This window comes from Herpailurus yagouaroundi, unplaced genomic scaffold (genome assembly GCF_014898765.1).
Source record: "Herpailurus yagouaroundi ecotype Mexico unplaced genomic scaffold, PumYag 160, whole genome shotgun sequence".
Classification (NCBI taxonomy): domain Eukaryota; kingdom Metazoa; phylum Chordata; class Mammalia; order Carnivora; family Felidae; genus Herpailurus; species Herpailurus yagouaroundi.
In genome coordinates this window covers 44,468,927-44,492,184 of record NW_024412401.1, presented here as the reverse complement: position 1 = coordinate 44,492,184, position 23,258 = coordinate 44,468,927, and the positions used below count along the sequence as shown (strand labels likewise).

The window sequence follows — 23,258 nt, the reverse complement described above, 5'->3', positions numbered from 1 at the left end:
AAAACTCCACCTAGGTCCTAGGGTTACCTCACTCTCTAGGAATCCCTGGGAAAAAGGCAAATACTTTTTATCCCCCGCCCCCAAGAGGCATGGTAGCAAAGCGTTCTACCACTTAATGACTATGGGCCCTAGGCCAGTGACCTAACCATCCGAGTCCATTTCAGTTTCTGTAGAACGAGGACAACAGTAGTCACCTCCGGGTTGTTGTGACAAGTCAGTGAGATCACACATGTAAAGAATTTAGCCCTTTTCCCGGCACTCGGGAAATGTTAGTTACTATCATCTTTGTTTTTATGGCTTGGACCTTGACCACCAAGGGCCAGCCCAGCCATTAGCCGGAAGGAAAGAGAGAGCAGGAGTTTATCAAAGCAAACTGTAGAACCCAAATCTCCTTTGGTGGGGAAGTCTGCTGGTCAACAGCTCATTCAGGGTGTATTCTCTGAGCCTCCCCATGTGCTCAGTCCTGGAAGGGATGGGATTTCTGCCCTCAAGGATTCCACAGTGCAGCTGGAGAGGTGAACCTGGCCCTTCCTAGACACCTCCAGGAGCCTCCTCGCTGCTTTGCTATCTCCGGTCTTGCCTCCCTTCCCCTGTCCATTCTCCAAGGGCACCCAGGGGGGTCCTTGTAAAAGCAGATCATATCCTGCACTGACCAGCTCCACCCCTTTCCGCAGCTCCCAGAGCTTTGGGGATAAAAGCCTAGCCCCTTGGCAAGGCCCTTAAAGCGCTTCATAATCCATGCCCTGGGCTCCAACCCCAGTGGCTTCAATGGGACTTTCAGAATCGCCAGCCCCTCCTGCCACAGGGCCTTGGCATAGGCTGTTCCCACTGCCTAGAATGGAGACCCCTTTGCCCAGTGGATCCTGCACGCCCTTTTGTCTCTCCTCACAGTCTGTCCTGAGGTGCCGACAAAATGCCCTCCGAGTAGGCCAGGTCCCTCTGCAGACTTAGCACCGTTGTAATTATACATGTATTGATTTCATGCCTCCCTCCCTCACAGGACTGTGGGGTCCATGCTGGCCTGGCTCCCCAGTGCAGGACACATGGCAAGTATTCCTCAATACTTCCTGAACTAATTAACAAATATTAACGATATGAAGGAAAAAGGAGAAAGGCTGAGAATATGCTCTGGGAAATTTTTCTTTTTTAAATGTTTATTTATGTTGAGAGAGAGAGAGAGAGAGAGAAAACGCCCATGCGTACACACACACACACACACATGGGAGTGCGCAAACTGAGGAGGGCAGAGAGAGAGAGAGAGAGAGAGAGAGAGAGAGAGAGGGAGGGAGAGAGCGCACCCCAGGCGGGCTCAGCGCTGTCAGCACAGAGCCCGATGCAAGGCTCGATCTAACGAACCGTGAGATCATGACCGGAGCCAAAATTAAGAGTCGACGCTTAATCGACTGAGCCCCCCAGGCGTGCCCCCGTGCTCTGGGAGGTTTTTAAAGGGATTCCCTTGTGGTCAGTCTGGGTGGGTTTGCCGGAGGAGACAGCTTTTGAGAGCGTAGTAGAAACACTGAAAGCGAGGCAATGGGTGGTCTTGCTGAGCTTATCTGGGGCAGGGAAACCGCAGATGAGCATTCCGGGCAGAATCCTGGCACGGGCAATGGTGCAGAGGTATGACAGCCTGAAGCCTGGCTGCCTCGGAGGCCCATGGAGTGATCACAGGTCACTCTGACCTCCCAGTTACACCCCGCCACCTGAGCCCAGACTGATAACGTGGGGCATGACGCCTCCCCCAACAGTGCAGACCACACCCGGATCGAGGGGGCCCCTAAGGAAGCCTGGGAGGAAGGAGGAAGGGGGCACCCAGTTGGGAAGAGGATGAGCGTGTGCAGGTAGTAGGAGCGGGTAACGGCGACATCAGAGAGGCCCTCTTGATACGTGCCAGGGCCCAGGACTGAGTGGCATCAGTGAACACTGATGAAATGACACACACATTTCTGAGATCTCAGGGAGGGAGGTGATAACCCAGAGCAGCCAGGGAGTGACTCACTGCCCCATAAATCCTCTGGCTAGCCGACACTTGCCTTAGCATAAGAAGCCCGTCCCAGAGGTCTGGACAGCCACAAACACTTCATCAGCTGTTTAAGCCCTTGGCCGGCCCTGACCCCGGGCTGGGGAGTCCCGCACTGAGGGCTGCGTGGCTGCAGGGAAGCTGGCTCCGTCGGGGAGCCTCACCCCTGCAGCAGGATCTCCCCCTTCCTTTCTCCCCGCTCCCCCCTCCAGGCCCTGCCTGAAGTCCCAGCACCAGGCCAGTCTTCCCGGGGTGACTCACTAACTTGAGAGCTTATTCCCTGTCCTGTGCTCTGTACACCCTGCATGAGTGAACACCCCTACCAGAGGCCACCTGGCAGAATGGCAAGAAAACCATGTTCGGGGTCAAGAAAGCGGAGTCCAAAAACCCAGCTTGGCTATTCATAAGAATGAGGACCGTTCCAACGTGCTAATAAGAGTGAGCCAGATGTACTTACTCAGCCCCAAGCTTCAGGCGCCGTATTAGAGCTTCACGTGACTTTCCTGGTTTCATTCTCACAACCCAACGTGCAGACGACAGAATGGAGGCCCAGCGAGATCAAGCAACTTTCACAGGGCCACACAGCCAGGAAGCGGCCAAGCTGGGGTCAGTCCAGATAGCCTGTGCCAGAGCCCAAGCTCTTCCATGATTCCATTATTGCACGGCGAGGCTCTAAGCAAGGACCTTAGCCTCTCTGTGACTCACTTTCCCTTTCTCTACAATGAGGGGATTGGTCTGGCTGAGGTCTGAATGCTTTCCAGTGTAGGCATGCCATCTTTCCCCTCCCTGGTGACCCATTTGCAGGTAACGACAAATGGCAGGAATCTTCTGGAGACCACAGCTTTCAGGAAGGAAGGGTGTGAACGGTGGGGACTCCAGCTCTGTGCTGGGCCACAGGGGGCTTCCGGGAAGTCGGTTTCTCCTCCTGCCCCCCCCCCGCCCCCCCCCCCCCCAGGTACCTAGGTGGTCTGGAGTAACCCTGCATCAGCAAGGCAGGGAAGAGGTGCTATCCTTTTTCTCCCTGGACCAAGGCCACCAAAAAGCATCAAGACCCCAGGGTGCCACAGCCCCAGGGACGAGAAACATTAGTGGGAGGGAGAGGGGAGAGGCAGGTGGAACCCTCATAAATCCACCTGAGTGAGCAATGCTTTTTAAAACCCTTTTCACTACAGGATACAAAATGCACCGTTTGGGGAGAGGATTTTATAGGCTATTTCTCCTCCTGGGTGATTTACCATCTGCAGGCCTGGCTTACCTGGGAGTTCTGCCCCTGAGGGATCATGGGAACCCATGGAGTGGAGTCAAGGTCAGTTTCACAACAAGGGCTGGTGTCCTTGCTGGGGCTCTGTGGTGGTCCGAGTGACTTGTCCTGACCTCCTGACCTCTCCTCCCAAGACGGGTGTCCACCTGGCCCCAGAGACATCAAGCGGGGCTCTCAGAAGGGACTTCTGCTCCCTACTCATCCCCTCCCCACCCTGCACTCACTCACCCAATCCATTCTCTCTCACACACCTTCACTGCACAAGCCCATCCAGGGGCCCACCACACATGAGGCCCCGTCTCAATGCCCAGGGTTCAGATAAATCAGAAACAGTCGCTGCCCTTGAGAAAGTCACCGTCTGGTAGATGGTTAAGTCACAGTCTGACTGTGACTGAGCTCTGAAGCCTAGGGGAGGAGATGCCTGCTGGAGTGAGGGAGTGTGGAGGAGGGAAGGAGCTCTCAAGGCAGGGAAATGGAGAGGGCCTGTGGACAGGACCAGCCTGTACGAAGGAAGGCACTGAGGCTGGGACAGGCCTGGGTGGTGGCGGCTGGGGAGCTGGATCCCCCCCCCTGGAAGCCATCTAAGGTGCTGGAGCAGGGCAGTAACAATCGTGGCTTATCTTAGGCATTCTTTAAGCAATTCCAGAGGAAAAGGAACTCATCCCAATGCAAGGCCTTGTATCGGAAACAGATGTCATTGTAGCCACCTCCAAAGAGGGCCTCCTGGCTTTAGAAACAATTCCCACCTGAAGACTCAGATATAATTATGTCTATAATCCAACCCAAATGCCACTTGATGTGACAGAGACAATTGCTTTGTTTTCCCATGAGGGGGTGAGGAAGTGAAGGCATCTGAGCCCTGCCCCCCACCCAGAAGAGGGCCTGCAGAGGCCACAGGGTGGGGTGAGACGAGGGGAGCCATTCCTTTCTGCCCTGAACAGACACCTTTTGACCCTTGGGGACCAGGCCAGCTGGAGGTAGGGACGAGGCAGGACGAAGCAGGGAAATGGGGAAGCCCAGGTTCAGATGCCAGCTCTGTCCGCAGTTGGCTGTGTGACCTGGGACAATTCACCTTCCCTCTCTGGGCCTCAGCATTCTCATCTATAAAATGGAGAGAACACGACTGGTTGGCAGAGGCTGGGCTGGTGCTGTGGGCCAGGCCCTGCAAGAACTTCAACACCGTGCCAACAGCAAGGGGCTGGCAGAGCTGGGATCTGAACCCACGTCGGCAGGACTTTCGGCCCCGGTTCTGACAACCACCCCACCTCTGCCAGAACACCTGCCTGCCTTGCTCCCTTTCGAAGTACTGGTGGGCGTGGACCAAGACACCTGCAAGCCATCAAAGGATGACCACGAGAGTGTCTGTTAGCCAGCCTGACGATGGCGGCAGTGCCCCGATGCTGCCTGGCGGCCCTCAGGCTGGCCGGCCTCAGCCTGTGCCTCTCCTGCTGGAAAGCGGCCTTGGCCCCAGGCCTTGCCCCATTCCAGTGTCTCTAATTTGGGCCCTCTCTCAGGCGTCCCCCAGGTCTCTGGCCAACCCGGGCCCAGTCAGCTCAGCCACCAGGGCCAGGCCCAGCTGCCCAGAGGTGCTCCTCGATTTGAGTTGTTTCCTCCACCCAGTGATGAGCTCGTTTAGCTCAGCCGGGTCCCTGTGGCCCTGGGTGGGGGGGGGGGGGTCACACAAACCCCAGGGACTTCCATTCTCCTCTGGGAGCGGCTGCCCAGGCGTCCACTCGCTGCCCTCTGCTGCCCCCAACTGGCAGGAAACGGCCCTGCGCAGACATCTCCAGCTCCCTCCACGTGTACTCACCACCTGGGAACTTTGTCTCTGGTCCCTTCGGTATCACTTTGCCCACCTCCACCTCCTGGTGCCGGGGCTGAGCCCTAGAAGCTCCACCAAAGGCAATGTTGCTCTGGGGCCGCAGATAATGGGTACAGAAGGGAGGGGGTCTGTCTGATTACCTGGGACTCTGGGGGAAGGTGTCTGGAAGGAGTGAGCCCCACCCACCAGAAGAGGGAACAGACGATGAACACAGCCACTCTGTGAGTGAGGGGCTCCTGTGCCCATCTACAGATGGGGAAAGAGAGGCTCAGAGACCCGCGATGATACCATCATTTATTAATGAGGCAGGCAGCTCTCCAACAGCACCAAATACCACAGCCCGCCGTCACTCGCCGGCCTGACCTCAGGTTCAGGCGGCTCCAAATAGCCCCTCACCCCATATCTCTGCCCCAAAGAGCGTCCTGGTCCACCCTGGCTGCCCTGGCCAGCTCTCGCCCCCGGGTGGCCCTGTGATAACATTCCCGTCTCCTTGATTCCCGCTGCAGGAAAGGAGCTTCTCCCTGCAGAAGGTGGACACAGACCAAAATGATAGTAATTTTCCTTTGGGGTTTGAACGGTTTAATAACAATTAGCCTCTCTCCACCACCCTCTCATCCGCAGAACACTTGCCACCCACCGGGCCGGGAGACTCCAGCTCACAGACCTCCACTGAGCAGGGTATTGCGAGGAGGGGCCCGGGGCACCCATCTGTGGGACCCCGATCCAGGGCCCAGCCCTACTGCTCAGTTACACCCAACCATGGCCGCACAGCTGGCATCCCCACACCGGTTTGGGGGCCACAGACACAGATGGGCCCAAAAGCAGCCTGGGGTGGTGGAGGAAGCCCCGACAAGTATTCCGGGCAAGCCTCCCCTCTCTGGGCCTTAGTTTCGCCACCTGTGCAGTGACAGAGGTGGCTCATCTGGTCTGTGAGCCTGACCAGCTTTTCCGTCCACCACCCCGATGCCTCACTAGAGTCGCCCCAGCTGAGAAGGGGCACGAATGGAGGAAGAGAGGCAGACCAGGAGGTGGCAGTGTGTGACGCGTGGGCAGGGACCTTCGGACCCACAAATGCCCATTTCCTTAAGCCTCTCTTCCCAGGAAACCTGATGGAGGTGGGCAGAAGGACTCAACTGCAGGGAAGAGAGGGCTGGAAGCGGCAAGGCGTGAGCAGCCCCGAAGGGGGGCACGGACACAGGGACACCTGGGCTCGATTCCAGGCCCCGTTCCAGATAGGCTGTGTGACTTTGGGAAAGGACCCTCCCCTCTCTGAGCTCCAGGCCTTCCTCTGTACGGGGAAGCGTTCGTGATCGCTTCCAACGGCCTTCCACAGTGGTGTCAAAGGGGCCCCCTCACAGGCCTGTGTGTTTATGTCCACGTGCCTGGCACTATGTGTGTGATGGGAAAAGATAGCTGAGTCACGAAAAGGGTGCAGGGAAAAGCTGCAGGAGTGGGGAGAGGGGTGTGGAGCTGGAAGTCCACATCCCAGAGATCTGCTGGCTCCTCTCCTACCCAGCATCACCTGTGGCTCCTGTGCCTCACAGGGGCAAGTCCAAAGCCTCCACCCACTCACTTTCCTCTCCCGTGCCCCCTCCTTTATGTCTCCAACTCACCCAACACTCTAATCACACAGGGCCGTTGGCTTGTTCCAATTCACGTACGTCTCCCCCAGCTGGAATACTCTTCTCCCTTTGTTCCTGACAAACTCCTACACATCCCTCAAAGCTCAGCCCCAAAGATCCTCCTCCAGGATTTCTTCCCTACCGTTATCAGCCGATGGTAACTGCCCCGTGTTCTGGGTTCCCACAGCACCCCAGCTGCACCTCCATCCCACCACCCAGGGTGCGCACAAATGAGCATCCAGCAGAAGAAGGTGATTGAAAGGAACTAAGACCCCTTTCCAGAAGCATCTGCAATCAACCCGCGACTGAGTTTATCTGCAGCTTCCGCCACCCCCCTGGGCCTTCCCCTCCCTGACACTTCTCCTTCTCCATCTTGCAAAAAATAGCCCTGAGACCTAATTTCAGCTAAACCTTCAAACACGATTCTCCACTTTCAACTTCCCGAAGAGGAATCAATTGGCTGTCAAGTTTCCCAGAGCCTCTGCCGCCTCCCACACCCCAGCCCTGCCAGCCCTCCTCAAGGTCGATGGGAGGGGGTGGGGGGCAGACAGGAAGGACCCAGCCTACACCAAGGGGAGGTTGGGTCTGGGGCAGGTGGCGGGCTGAGGGGACCCGTGGGGAGACAGGTAACAGTCACCATCACCTTCCCCCCAAATCACACCATGAATTCCTAACATGGAGTGGCAGGTGAGAAGGGGCAGCATGCTGCTGTGCTAAGGATCCCTGGGCTTTGGGAAGGGAGACGGGCCCAGGCAGAGCCCCCGGACCCCGTCTGACAGCGTGTGCAGATACGGGGCCCCAGCTTGCTGCCTGCCTTCCCTCTCTTCCTTCCAGGATTCCCTACTGATGCAGAGAAGACAGATCTGGGTTTGAATCTTGGCCTCGACATCTCTGTGGAGCCTGAGAGCTGAGGGCCAGAGATGGGCAGAAGACCCATATGGTCACATGCTCCCAGCTCCCTTCTCCATCCTATCCTGGTCCAGGGTCCTCCATAGCTCTCAGGGCACACCCCAGCCTGCTGGCACCATGGGTCCTAGTGGTCCACTCCCCACCCCCAACTCCACCTGTAGATAGAAGGAAGTCATACCAGATGGGCAAAGGTTCTGTATCTTGCCCAGGTCACAAAGCTGATACGAGGCTCAGCCCTGAGTCTGCTGACTTTTAGCTCATTCTTTTCGTTACTGCATCGAAATCTTTAAGCGCCCACTTTATGCCCAAACCACATGTTGCCTTACAAAGTCCATACTCCTCATTTTAGAGAAGGGTAAACTGAGGGTCCCCCAGGGTCACATGATCTCCAAGAAACAGAGGTGGGACTTGTGCCCAGCCCCTGACGCCCTGTGGGGTGGCTGCAGTCCCAGGCCAAATCACAAAAGGTTAGGGCCACGTATGGGTACAAACAGCCGGGACCCAGAAGTGCTCCCAGCTGAGTGGTGACCTTGGACGAGTCCAGCCTCTCCCAGGCTTTAGTCTTCACGGGGGAGGCAGACAGAATGAATCCGAGCGAACACAACATGTTGATTCTCCATTAAACTCTATGGTTGCACAAGGGCATTTCTGTGAGAGGGGGTGACATCCTGTCCCCTGAGTTTCAAATGGCAGCGAAGACACCAGTTATTCAGGTATATCCTGTACTGTGTCTCCTGCCTCCCCTGGGGCAAAACCATGTTGCCTGGGTTCCCTCCGTGGGGGAGGGGGGAGGGTACACACAGCAGCAGTCAGCCAAGCACGTGAGGATGCGGCCTGTGGCAGCACATGTGAGGAAGTGTAAGCTGGGCAGGAGAAGAGGGTGTGCTTCTGGTCCTACAAGCGTCTGTCCCCAACACCCAAGCCCGGCTCCCTCCCACCAAACGCCCTGTCCTTGGCTCTCCACCCTGACCCTCCCCAGATCTCTACTGTTCCAAAGCCAAAAAGGGAAATACGATTCCAAGGATGATGGCGGATATTCTGTATTGAGTGTCCACCCTGGGTCAGACGGGGGCCTCGACGTGCCAGGACTCACGAAGGTCCACCACAGTCCTTCAAGGAAGGGTGGACATTCCACACGTTACTGAAACGGACTGGAGGCTCAGAGAGGCTGAGTGACTAATGAGGTCACACAGGTCACAGAAGAGCCAGGATTTGAACCCAGATCCCTATTTCTGAGCCCTCTAGCACCCGTGAGCTCCAAGCACAGCCCAGTATAGACACTCACACCCTGAAGTGCTCCACACAGAAAAGGGCCACGGTGTCCAGGGAAGGACACAAAATGTCAATGTCCAACGGTCCTGGCATCCATCATGCCGAGCAAATGATTTCATGTCTCTCAGCCTCAGCTCCCTCATCTGTGAAATGGAGACACGAATGGTCCCTCCCCTCCAGGTCGCTGTGAGAAGTGGGTAAAGTGACAAGTGAACACGCCTTCCACCTTGCGGACCCAGCTCATGCAGGCGGGACTGAGTCCCAGTGCCTGGGGGTCCAGAAGCCTGGGGCTGGCTCTGACCCACACACGGTTAATGGGGCGAAGACGTCACTACAAGAAGGACGCCAAACCTACCCGGCAGTTAAAGAGCCGCAGTGACAGCAACTTCAAGGTGTGATGATACATCTATCAGAGCAGCAAAAGGAAGGGGAACAGGCAAGGAGAAACACTGAGAGGTTCCGGGAGGGCACGGGGGCAACGGCTCCCCTGCTCACGGCCGGGAGTGCACACTTGTGCCCGGACATCAGAGAGGCTGGTCTCGACCTTGGCTCCACCATTTAGTGGCCCTTGGAGCTTAGCTGAGTGACTTCCCCTCTCTGAGCCTCAGTTTTCTCATCTGTGAAATGGGGTGATCAAAGTTTCAGCTTCAGGGCTGTCTTGAGGATTAAAAAAGATCATCTACGTAGGACCGGAAGCATAGTGCAGGTGGCTACGTTATTATTAGTCTTTGTTCCCTATGGCCCCTGAAGGCTCAGCCCCAGAGGCTGTGGCCCCTAGGGCCCGGGGAAAGGCAGGACTTGGCCTCAGCTCCAGTTGACTGATTAGAGTCAGGGTCACCCAGGTGTCAGCGTCTTTGCCCTCCCTGCAGGCTAGAGATGGTCTCCCAGGGGCCCCCACCACACCCAGGGGAGTGACCCTGAATCCACTCTCGGCACAGGCTTCCCTTTCCTCCTGCTGCCCAAGGCCAATTCAGAGCCTGAGGCTCACAACCACCTCTTGGGGGAGCTTTTTAAATGCAGATACCCAGGTCCTGCCCCTGGCCCACCGCACTGAAATCTTGAGGGGACCTAAGAATCTGTTTTGCAAGCATTCTTATGACACACAGACTGGCGGGAGAATCAGTTGCCCCATGGAAAGCCCCACCCCGCTTAGCCTGGCTTTTGAAGCTCCATCGGCCCCAGACTCAGCACAGCTGCTCAGCTGCCTACCCAGTCCTCCATACCCCTCAATTCCAGTCCCACCACGCATTTCTCCGTTTCACAAACACATCAGTCTCTAGTGTGCCTCTATGCCTTTGCAGCTGCTGTTCCCCCTACTTGGAACTCCCTCTTTCACTGTGCCTCCTTACCCTTTAAGACCCAGCTCATAAAGTCAGCCTCCAGGGGGATACCCTTTCTAATGCATAGGGAACAGCTAGTTACTCCTAGCTCATCTGGAGCCCCAAAATCACACTGCATGGTGACAGCCAGGCCCGTGCCCTCTCTGTTCCGTCCACCCAAAACCCTCTTTCCCCTGCTCCCCATAGGGCTGGCGCCTCATCCCTTGGGCCTCCGCGCAAATATCACCTCTCGACCACACCACCTCAAGGAAGCCCTCCTGGTGTCCTCTATCACAGCAGCCTGCTTTTCTTCACAGCACGTAGCTCGAGCATGAGAATGTCTACCAGGTCCTCTCTTGGCCACCGCCTCCCACTCAGCCCCAGTCCCAATAGTGGTGCCTGGCACACAGCTGGCTTGCCATAAAAACTGCTGGAAGAAGGAATGGATGAAGTATCGATCGGACATCCACCCGTCTCCTCTATAGACCATGAGCTCCCAGGGGAAGAGATGGCGTGTTCTGCTTTCTCCCTGTCTGTACTTTGTGCCTCCAGTGGCCGACAGAGCACTGGACAGAGGGGCGCACGGGAACATACAATAGTGTGCGTGCTCGGCGAGGACACAGCGGGACACAGGGAGTCAGATGATAAGGGTCACCGCGTTCTGTCTCCGTAAAGCTGTTTGGGTTAGTCATAAAAAGGTGTATGCTAATGAGGCCACTGAAATCAATAGCTAGAGTATATATGCTGTGCTTTGTCAATTCGAAGGCCTCATCAGTTTTAAGATGCAGCATTATTTTATGGGTCTCCAAGAAAGAAAAAAACACAGCGATTAAATTATGACACGCCACAGACTGCAACGTGAGAGATGTTAAAACGCAAAAATAAAAATCGTGCATCTTAAGAGTCGCGGAAGCGTGGTGTGCATGTGCACACGTGAGGGTGTGTTTATCTGGCCTCGCTCGCGCTAGACCCTCGCTTCCCCGGCCAGCTCGCTCTGGGCCCCGTGGCTGCGGGGCTGTCTGTCCTCCGTCTGCCCCCTCCCTCACAGGACGGGACCCCCGTGTGGCCCCCAGGCTGAGCCACAGACAGGGGAGCAGCTGAGTGATCGGATACCTAGAACAAGGGAGGCTGGATGCTCTCCCGGTCCGTGAGGCTCCAGGAAGGGGGCCCGCGGGGTCGCAGAGTGGCACCCCAGGCCAGGTGGCGATGGTGACGCAGAGATAGTTACCGTGACCCGGAACGGCGTGGTGGCCGAGGGCTCCATGCTGGGGTTCTTCTCTGAGAGGCTGCCGGGCAGACTGCGCCGGGAGCCCGGCCTTTCCTGGGGCGACTCTGTCAACAGAGGGAGAGAGAGGGTGAGGACAGACGATCGAGGCCACTCGGTCAGGCCCTCCTGTCATTCCCCATCCTGCCCAGGACGACAGGCAATTGGTCCCCCTAAAAGAGTACAGCCACTGTGGAAAACAGTTTGGCTGTTCCCCCAGAAAGTGAAAGCCAGAATTAACCCCACGATCCAGCAATTCTTCTCCTGGGTATATACCCCCAAGAGTTGAAAACAGGGACATACACAGACTTGTATGCAAATGTGCACAGCAGCGTCATTCATAATCGCCAAGAGGTAGACACAGCCCAAGTGTCCATCCACAGATGAATGGACGATCGTTCATACACACAGGGTGGTACATCCATACGATGGAATGCTACTCCGTCATAAAAACGAACAAAAGTTCTCACACACGCTGCAGTGTGGACGAACCTTGAAAACATGCTGAGCTACCAAAGCCAGGCACAAAATGTTGTACGAGTCCGCTTACATGAAACACCTGCAATCTCGGCAAACTCATAGAGATGGAAGGTAGGTTGGAGGTAACCGAGGGGCTGGAGGCAGGCGGAATGGGGAGGTATTGCTTAATGATAAGAGTTTCTGTTTGGAGTGATGGCAAAGAGCGAGCAACGGGTAGCAGTGATGGTCACACCGCACTGTAAATGTATTTAATGCCATTAAAGTGTACCCTTAAAAATGATTAAAATGGCAAACTTCATTATATATATATATAATATATATATATACATATACATGTAATTTATACAAGTATATATATATGTGTGTGTGTATATATATATATAATATATATGTGTGTGTGTGTGTATATATATATATATATATATATATATATATATATATATATAGTTGTGTATATTCCAATGTGTTTTAAAAAAAGCTCTCTCCAAATCTTCACTTCGAGTCATATATCTTGTGACATAATAAAGCTTCCTGTTCCTGGAGGTATACAAGTAGTCCCTTCAAACATGAGAATCTGTGATCTCTGGCTTCCAATTCAGACCTTCTTTTCTAGAGGCCTTAAACTCGATGGGAGTGCAAAGGCTGGTAGGTTTCAGGATCAAGGGTAGCACCCAGCTGGTTATTTCAGTGTAGCCACGGGGGGGCCCAGGGTAGCCACGGCTTCCCACAGTTCAAGAGAAGCTGGAAACCTGAGCTTTTTAAAATACGAAGTGTTTTGATTTTTAGACGGTGACAGCTTACTTACAACTCACAGCCATGACCTGAGCCTGCCTGTTCAAAACCTCTCAGGTCAGTGCGACCTGGCCACTTGCCTGGCTGGCTCCCCCACGCCGTGCTCGGCACTGGCTATCTCTCTGCCTGTGCTCCAGCTGTGGTCCCCCACAGAGGAATCCGGTCCATCCCATCCCACAGGCCCCGGAGGAGACCCCTGGTAATCCCTCTGCCCCCAGCTCTCAGCCCCCTTCTGGCTCCTCTAGCAACAGCCAGGCCAAGCCTCCTGCCGATGATCTCACTTCGCACACGGTACATGTCTGTCTGTCTGTCTGTCTGTCTCTCTCTCTCTCTCTCTCTCTCTCTCTGCTTGGCTATGGAACTCCTACTGCCCGTGCCCAAGCTGGCTGCATCTCATCCCCAGTATCCTGTGTGGAGCCTGGCACATGGGGGCTGCTCAGGAAAGTCCTGTTGGCTCGCAAGGAAGAAAAAGGATAGGGGGCAGACACTTCCCTGGTGCATGTGCACACACAGGGACGCATGCCCAGCCACACACTCACGTCCACATCTATGCAGACACTCCAACGGGTACCCACGCAGACTCATCTGCAGGGACACGTGCACTCGAGGACGGGTGGACGTGTGCACATCTACAGAACAGATGACAAGGAGCAAGCTGTCCCAGAAGGCAGAACGGCAATGTCTACGTTTTCCGGTCCTTTCCCTCCATGTAGCCAGATTGGACAGAGGTCTTCAGAAGTGTGGAAGGACAGAGTGGAGCCCGTCACCACGCCCCCCAGGATAGGCTCCAGTACTGAGCCCTGGCCAACGGCCAGGCAGGCAATGCCACCCCGGGCCTGGGGGAAGTGGGCCACCACGGGGAGGGGTTCAGGCGCAGCTGACTACCAGGCAGGGGCTGATACCCGGTCCAGTTGTGCACTAGCCAGCCCCGGGCCACCTCTTCCAGAAAAGCTTCCACTACTCAGCATCTCCCCAGCCCAGTGGCTGTGATCTCCCAGGGCCTCACTGCCTCCCTTGTGGTGTTTCCTGCTGCGAACCTTCTTCCCTCCTCCTCCGCAGTCCCTGCTAGTCACACTCTAGGAGACACCACTCATTCTGGAGGTTTCCCTAGGAAATCTCTTCATGGGCTCCTCAGTCTACCTTCACCTCTCCCCCCACCCCCCATCACCTCCACCTGGGTGTCCACCATAACCACTGTGTCCTACTTATGTATGAGGCACTGTGCTCAGCGTCCAGAAGCCCCTCAGGAACTTTGCCTCCCTCCCCCAACACACACACACACACACACACACACACACACACACACACACCTCCACCGCCTTTCCTGGGCATGTGGGCCATCGTGGCTCCAGGCAAGACATACATGGAGCCACCAGGTAGGGCAAGAGGAACCCAGCAAGGCTGCCTCTCCTCCAAGACAAAACCTGATATCCCCTGTGCAAAACACTGCCTCTTGCCTACTGGGTCTTAGCCAGGGGCCTTTGGGGTTACTTGATCCAACCACCCATGGTGCAGATGAGGAAGCTGACAGCGGAGGAAAGGAACTTGTCCATTAGCCCCTAACTCAATAGGACTATAGCTCAGACTCTCAGGTGCTCCCAAAATAGCCTTAGACTTCAATTCAGAAGCCCTGGCCACACCCCACCCATGTGAGAAGGTAGAAACGCAGGAGGAGCCTGCAGGAAGGGATAGGAGTCCCCTCCCCCCTGCACAAAACAGCCGGATCTTCTGACTTTTCAGCCTCCCCTGTGTGCCCAGGGCAGGGCCCTGCCCTCCAGAGGAAAGTGACAAGGGACCTTCCTACCTCTCCAGGCAGCTTCCACTGGCCCCAGTTCCATCCTCCACTCTTTTCCACCCTGCCTTCTGGTCCAGGGGGCTGACCTGTGTAGACCCCACCAGCTGAGCTTCTGGACCCCCCAGCCTCCACGAGGTTAGGCCAGTGGTGGAGGGCCCTGGCAGGAGATCGGACAGGGCGGGGGAGGAAGAAGCGCCCACACTGGCTGCCTCCCTCCACTGATGGTCCCAGCTCCTATCAAGAGGGCCCTGTCCCCTGAGCGCCCACACAGCTCCCCTCCCCCTCAGCCTTGGCAGATCATCCCCGGTTGTCACTGGCTCTGGGGTCCCACACTCCTCTTCACGGTTCCCCACACCCGCCCACACCTCAGATCATCCTAGCGTTAAGTGCCATCTGCTTCCTGCTGGACCCTGACCAGGCAGGATCCCAGCTGCTTAAGACCCGGCCCCCGCTTGTGGAGCGGAGGCAACTCCTTTACAGAACGGTGAGGAAACAAGGCCAGGAAGGAAGCTGTGTCCCGTCACGGGTCTTCAGGGGCAGGGTCTGGGCCGGGCCAGGCTCTCTCCCCATCTGACACCCCAAAGGGCTTTCCCAAGCCTGCCAGAGGCTTGAAACACTAACAAGAAGCTTGTGGATTGCGGAATTCTGAACCAGCATGTCTTTACCTTTTATGCCTTATCATTTCCCCCTAAGAGGCCTTTTTAGACATTTTTTTTCTAGATTCCCCCCCCCGCCATAAAACTCTAATACCATATACAGTAGCTATCTTTATGTACTGTACATACACTGGGCTTTTATACAGTAAAAAGAGTGAAATTTTGGGGTTCCTGGGTGGCTCAGTCAGTTGAGCGTCTGACTTCGGCTCAGGTCATGATCTCACGGTCCGTGGGTTCGAGCCCCGCATCAGGCTCTGTGCTGACTGCTTGCTCGGGGCCTGGAGCCTGCTTTGGATTCTGTGTCTCCCTCTCTCTCTGCCCCTCCCCCGCTCACGCTATGCCTCACTCTGTTTCTCAAAAATAAATAAATGTAAAAAAAAAATTTTTTTCAGATAAAAAAAGTGAGATTTTTTTTTTTTTTTTTTTTCCCCCTTCCCTTCTGAGAACCAACTTTTTTCACCTACTTGGGGTAATATCACTCCCACTGAGAAGGCAAGTTCTGGAGCCATTCAAATAGAATCCCCACATGACACCTTGGACAGCTATGGTGAGCTCCACCTTCCAGATGAGGAAACTGAGGCTCTGCGAGGCAAAAATGACTTCCTCTAAATTTCCCCCAGGCAGGAAGTAAGAGTATGCGCTCAAGCCCCTTAAACTGTCCCCCAACAACCCACACTGAGGACCTTAGAGAAGGCAGAGGGTGCCTGGAGCGTGCGGGGTGGGGAGGGGTGCAAGACTGGTACTGGGAGACAGGATTCCCCCTGGCCTCTGCTGTGTGACTCCAGGCAAACCCCTTTCCGTCTCTGAGTTCATGATTTATCATCAATCCAGTGAGTCAGGAGGGGGTCAGGGCAGTGACTATCTCTATTCTCCACCACCAGAACAAAAGCAAAGACAAAAACCCAAATCTTTCTTTATGGAAAGTTGATCACCTTCCCCCATCCTAATTCTGCCTGCAAGGGATCAGTGTGAGTCCTCGACAAACACACAGAGGCCTATGTCCTTTGATTTAGCAGGACTTTTTTTTTTTAATCTGGGCACGCAGACACTGGCCTCACGTCCTCAGAGGTCTAAGCAAGACAGCTAGTGCCAAACAGAATCCCGGAGACGTTAAGTGACCTAACACTGTGCAGCATGAAGGTGGCATCCCTAGACCTTTGGAGCACTGGCCCGGGAGTCTCCTCTCAGCTCACACTCTCTCTGTGACCTCCACATGACCTCAGGGCTCCCAACCTGCAAAACTGGGCCACCGGCCGAGCTGACCCCAGATGCCCTTTCCACGAGGAAAAGAAAAAAAAAGTCTCCATTTTACCAGAAGCGCCAGGCTGCATGCATTTTAACCTTCATGTGTTTGCAAAAAAAAAATAAAATAAAATAATAATAATAATAAAATAAAATAAAATCGGTTTCATTCAAATGCTGCCGGCTTGGTTGCCATGGATACCACCTAATCATGAAGGATGACTGTTACTTGTTCCCATGGAAACACGGAGGCCTGAGGAACATCCTGTAATTTCAGACAAGACACCAAATTTCAGTTGTCGGGTTGTACTGCCCAGATCTTAATGCCTAAAAACAGGTAGAGGCAGCAACCTCTAATACTCACATCCGGAGAAAAGAATTCAGCACGAGTACAGAAAAAGGAGAGGAGAGAAAGGGGTGTGTGCATATGTGCTGCAAACAGTGACTAGGAAAACGCAAATTAAAACTACCAAATGTCATTTCCCACCTTTCAGATAGACAAACATTAAAAAAAGAACAGTGACCCCAGTGTTGACAGGGATGGGGAAGGCTCCTTCGTCACTGCCGGTGCAGTGGGAAGGGTTTGGAGAACAATTAGGCTAGAGCTAATGGAAACAGACACACACATGCGCCCTAGGACCAGACTCCCCCCTACATGTCCAGTCTAGAACGATGCTTCATCCTTGCACATGGACGTCTGCACGAAGATGTCCCCTGCAGCACTGCTTTGTAGTAGAAAAATGTTGGGAGCAGCCTAAACGTCCACCAAGAGGGGAATGGAGCACCACACCCTGGGGCAATCATTTGGAGGAATACTATACAGCAAGGAAGAGGGTATGTCTCCGGGGGCTCTGTTCACATGGCACACAATGGCACTACAAAGGATCCAGTTGTGTGAGATCAACAGGAAGCACACCAGAAATATGACGCTGAGTGAAAAAAAGTACGTTGCCAAAGGAAACAATGCAATCTGCTTACGTGCTCCCCCCCCTTTTTTTTTCACAAGAATGTTCCTAACATTTGTAATAGCCAAAAACCGAAACAACAAAACACCCTTCAGTAGGTGAATGGTTAAACTGTGGTCCATCCACTATGTAGGAGGCTGAATATTGGCCCCCCAAAGAAGTCCACTTTTCTTCCTAATTCCCAGAACCTAAGAATATGTTACCTCACACGGGGACTTTGCAGACACGATTGAGGTTAAGGAGACGGGAATTTATCCTGCATTATCCAGAGGGAAACAGTCTTTTTTTTTTTTTTTAAATTTTTTTTTTCAACGTTTATTTATTTTTGGGACAGAGAGAGACAGGGCATGAATGGGGGAGGATCAGAGAGAGAGGGAGACACAGAATCGGAAGCAGGCTCCAGGCTCTGAGCTGTCAGCACAGAGCCTGACGTGGGGCTCGAACTCACAGAATGTGAGATCATGACCTGAGCTGAAGTCGGACGCTCAGCCGACTGAGCCACCCAGGCGCCCCTAAGCTGCTAATTTTTTTTAAGGTGGTTGTTGTTGTTGTTGTTGTTGTTAGTAATCTGTACACCCAACATAGGACTCAAACTCACCATCCAGAGATCAAGAGTCGTGTGCTTTCCTGACTGAGCCGGCCAGGCACCCCTAAGCGCTACATTTTAATCTGTTGTCGCACAATAAGAAACAAACACACATGCTGTGAAATATTACACAACAATGAAAAAAGAACGCACTAATAGATTTCCACAACTTGGGTGGATCTCAAGGGCGTTATGCTCCGGGGGCGGGGGGGGGGCGCGGAAGCCAATATCAAAAGGCCACGTAGTGTCTGGTTCCATTTACGTGGCATTCTTAAAGTGGCAAAGTTCTAGAGATGGACAGTTGAACAGTAGTTGCCCGGGGTTGGGAATGGTGGGGGGTGGGCAGGTGGGTGTAGCTATAAAGGGGCATCACCAGAGATCTTTGTGGTGCCAGAATAGTCTTGTGTCTTGATTGTGGTGGTGGTTACATGAATGTGGATACGTGTGCTAAAAATGGCACAGAATTATACACACACGGTCCCAAGTTTCAGAAGGGGAGAGAAAACAGTGGATGAAAACAGCCCCTGACGTCCAGAAGCCGACCTGACATTCACCGCTACGTCATGCTATTCTCCTTCTGGACATAAACAATCTTACAGGGTACCAGTCTGAGACGAGGTTACCATGATAAAGTGAGACAAAACAAGGCCACTTCATAATTTTGTCTAAGCAACTGACAAAAAGCTGGGTCACTGTACCACCCGCAAAACAGCAAATACCCTCCCACGTTGGCTAAAATGACAGACCGCTGCTGCTTTAACAATGACAGCTTTATTATCGTCATGCTTACCTCCTCCCCCCAAAGATGAACTTTGAGATAACCTATCATTGGAAGCGCCCCGCTTTCTGGCAGCAGCCAAGCTAGAGCGGACCCCACTTCCTCAGACTTCCCCAAAAGCACCCAATCAAAGCCCAAATCCTGTAGCAGGTGTCTTTCTACCATATTCGGACTGAGACGCCCTGCGGTTCCCGGTGGTAATATGTTGTCCCTCGCTGCCACAATAAAAAATAAATCCAACTTGTCTACCTAGAAGTGTCCTCCCAGTGGGTTTCTGGCTGGAGGGCATTGATGCTGAAGGATATTGTAGGATAGTCATGTGGGATGTAACTATAGGGGAAAGCAGGTGTAGGGTGCATGGAAACCGCTCTGTACTCTTTTTGCAACTGCCTATATAGCTGTGATCATTTCAAAATGGGAAGCTAATACACAGCCTGTTTGGAATACATGGGATCATAGCTGTGTGTAAATAATTGAGATTTTCCATCCCAAGAAACTAACTGCAGAAATATATTGGTATCCGGTGCTACCTAAGTAGAGAGAGTAGCCAGTGGTGTAGAGGTAAGAGGCACAGAAATCTAAAAATCACTGCTAAGGCTTACCCTAGACGATGTAGGCTGAAGTACATTTGCTGTCTATGTGACTAAACTGATACGATGTTTTACCTCTCTTTGTATGTGTGTTTATCAAAACATTATCATCAGAGGTTGCCTTTGAAGAATGGGATGGGCTATGGTAGGAGCAGATGACTGTACCGTTTACTGAACGAGGAATAATTTAGACTTCCAAAAACTAACAGTGAAATTAAAAATACACATAGGTGGTAGAATGATTCAGTACGAATTGTGCTGCCTGAACACATAGGAAAGGAAGAGAAAAACAAAATCAGAAAACGAAACAAATAAATCAGTCACGGCAGCCCAAATGACCAGTTACAGAAAGTGGATCAGGAAAGTCCAAAAAGCAGACTTAGGAACAAACCGGTGGCTAAGGGCACATAGCTCCCCATCCCAGAGTGCCAAAAGACTGGTCCCCACCCTCCTCCCCGCCCTCCACTGCGGGAGTGGCCAGGTAAACAGCAGGAAGAGCCAAAGGTAAAATCACCATGGTAACAGGCCATGGAATCTTCACGTTGTTAGAACTTTCCAGACACAGCAGTCCAACTAGATGCCTCTGTGTCTATCTTTGTGTGTGTTAATGAAGAAATCCGTCCTTTATTATTATCTGCTTCTAACAGTTAGCTGAATAAAGAGGGCCTCCTACTGCACACTTTTTCCAGTTCAGCCTTTGGTCATCTGTCTTTGGGAGGACAGGTGTTCCTTAGAGGTTACTAAACCTTACCCACCTGCGGTAGGCAGAATAATGGGCCCCTAAGAGCCCACATCTTGATCCCTAGAATCTGTGAATATGTCACGCGTGTGGTAAAAGGGACTCAGCAGATGTGATTCAGTCAAGGATCCTGAGATGGGCAGTTTACCTTGGATTACCTCCTGGACCCAAAGTTATCCCTACAAGAGGAAGATAGGAAGGTCAGAGAAGGCAGAGCTGGCGCTGTAGTAAAGGAAGCAGAGGTTGGGAGGTGGGGGGTGGGTTAAAGACTTCCAGCGGGCAGTTTCTAGAAGCTGGAAAAGGCAAGGAGACTGACACTGCCCGAGAGCCTCCAGGGGGAGGAGTGTCCTGCCACCACCTTGATTCTAGCCCAGGGACACTGGTTTCAGACTTCTGACCTCCAGAACCGTATGATAATAAATCTGTGTTGTGTTAAGATACTGCATTTATGGTCATTGTTACAGTAGCAACAAGAAACCAATACAGCCACTGATAAAAGCACAACTTACTCTAATTACACTAAAGTAAAGACAGAGGGATAGCACTGTCAGATCACTGGCCGATTTAAGACAGGGGACACTCAAGGTGTCTCGTCTCTCGTTCTCCAAAGGGACAGCTGCTTTAAAAAAAGGAGACAAGTTTCCTTCTAGAAATCTTCATCACCATATATGATGTAAATTTGTGTCTTTCTCCACGATGTACTTGTTATCAAAGGACATACATGATAACCACATATACCTGGAAACCACAAGAGGGTAGGGTACCTTTGCTGGCTATTCCGCGGTATAACTTAGAGATGTTTTCACATCTGTGCCTGGAGAACATTTCATCTTTTCAGCACCCTGTGTATTTATCCTCAGTATAGATACTATTTACATCAATCATCCTTCCTCTAGGGCATATAAGTTCTAATGATAGCACTCCAGAGGGAACCATGATTATCTAAACCTAAAATATTCAGATGTGTTATTAAATTCATCCTATCTTTCATTTCATTCAGAAAATATAAGCTATTTATTTTTTCCCCAAAATTCAACCTTAGGACTTACTGTTTTACACTTTTGTTTAAAAACCATATTATTAAATTAGAACATGGCTATAGATATAACAGCCTTTATTTTTTCTGACAAATTAAAATGGGCATAAAGCTTTAAGTGTGTATATATTGATTTTTTTACATATAACTTTAAAACTCTCTTTACCTTTCGGTACATGACAACTTGGAATTCAAATTTTAAATTATCTCCAAGTTTCTAATTTAATGGTTTGATGCTAAAGCAAACTGAACTTCAGTTCTTTGTATAATTTTTAGCCTGAGGAACAGCTGACCCCTGAGATCCTGTAAGGGACATGACGCTATAATTTGGAAAAACAACAGAGCGATCATTTTATATTCTAGAACAGACCATCTGTGACTGCCCTAGGAACTTGGGGGAAAAGGGGACCAACGTAAACATGAAGCTCACGCTACCTGCTATGCCCAGAGTCCTTTGTCTCTGACCCACGGAGCTCGTATCTTCTGCCAGTACCCGTGAAACTACCAGGCTAAGCTGCTAGTTTGCAAGTAGGCTAACATCTCCATCCTTCAGGGTAATTAACAAAGACCATCAAAAATACCTAGGAGTAAATTTAATAAAAGAAGTACAAGACTAATAACTAAAAATATAGTACTGGGAGGCTTTTTTTAAAAAGACCCAAATAAATGGAGAGATACACCATTTTGTGGATTGGGAACACTCAGTGTTGTTGAGACGGCATTTCTCCCAAACTGATCTATAGATTCAATGAGATCCCAATTAAAATCCTTGCAGGCTTTCTGAAGACGCTGACAAGCTCAATTTTAAATTCAGATGGCAAAGCAAAGGACCTAGCATGGCCAAACAATCTAGAATAAGAAGAAACGGGTTGGGAGACTTGCATTACTTGCTTTTCCAGACATACTTTAGAGTCTTGAAATACAGCTAAAGCAATCAAGACCGCTGGTATTAGCATAAGGACACAGATCAATGGAACAGAAGAGCATGTGGAAACTCTGCAACACGTATATGGTCAATTGATTTTTGGAAAAAAAATGCAAAAGTAAATTGATGTTGTGAAGGATAGTTTTTTCAATAGCTAGCACCAGAACTGGATACCTGTAGTAATAAAAACTGGCCCACTAGGAAATGGGGAGAAACACGTGGGGACGGCGACTGTGCCACAGGAAGAAACAGGTTCAGAACCCTGACCACAGGACTAGGAATGCGGAAGGCGGGATTCAGGCCCCATAATCTCTGAACCTAAGGGTTTTGCACCATGATGGGACATGAGCCTCCATGCACAGATGAGTGACAGGACAACGGGTCCCAAATCAGCCAGGAAGCTGAGTTTCCTCCCTGCCCTTGGTCTCTCTCTACGTTTCCAGGTCCCATCACAACCCAGCCACAAGGCAGAAAGAGAAGAGGGAGCCCTCACTGCGTATCACATTTTGTTTCCATGATGGTGGGCGTGGGGAAGGGAAGGAGTCTTGAGACCATGGAACTATTAACAGTCTGTTGTCTCTCCAGTGGAACTGGGACCAGGGTTCAAGTTGTCTTTAAGTTCAGGGCGTTGGTTCAAAGTCAGGCGACTTTGCTGGGGGTGGGTCTGCTGGGAGAGGGGCATGTCCAGGGTACCCATCCCTGCCCAGAGCATTTGGGGGAGGGCACAGCAGCTTCCCTAGAGGGGACGTGGAGGGGAAAGGCTGCTGGTACTCAGGAGGTGGAGGGAAGAGCCAAGGAAACAGCGTTCCTCTCAGTTAACATCCCGGGACCTCACGAAGGGGCCTCTCCAAAAGCACAGTGTGGGGTCTGCCCCCTGGCACCTGGCCGGCCTCATGGACAGTCCAGGATAAGTCCTGCAAACTTCTCCACATCTGTAGACACTGTCACCAGCTCTTCTTTAGGACCCTCGACTCGAGCCTCTTAACAATTGCCTTTGACAGTGTATGCCTCCTATTCCTCATCCTAAATGTGTGCCTCACTTTCAAGGACTTCCCAGCCTTCCAGAAAGCTCCGGAGTTCCTGGTCACTCCAAGGACTCATAGCCTAAAGGCTTCTCTGGTCCCCGAATCTCTCTCCTCCTTTGCTTTCTTTTTTTTTTTTTTCAACGTTTATTTATTTTTGGGACAG

The 23,258-nt window shown here is 52.3% G+C and overlaps 1 protein-coding gene across 2 annotated transcripts in view; it reads right to left on the bottom strand.

Moving 5' to 3' along the window:
• The window catches only part of LOC121034933 (translation initiation factor IF-2-like), an 86,628-nt gene that overhangs the window by 5,635 nt on the left and 57,735 nt on the right, over positions 1 to 23,258 (bottom strand). The window contains exons 2-3 of one of the 2 annotated variants that reach the window (XM_040482183.1): positions 11,451 to 11,554; positions 5,316 to 5,621 (exon numbers count right to left, since the gene is read on the bottom strand). In XM_040482183.1, the coding sequence (XP_040338117.1) occupies positions 5,493 to 5,621; positions 11,451 to 11,554 (233 nt within the window). In that variant the 3' untranslated portion in view covers positions 5,316 to 5,492. Of the gene's footprint in view, positions 1 to 5,315; positions 5,622 to 11,450; positions 11,555 to 23,258 lie in introns of those variants that run through there. The other variant, XM_040482184.1, reaches the window with a different exon arrangement.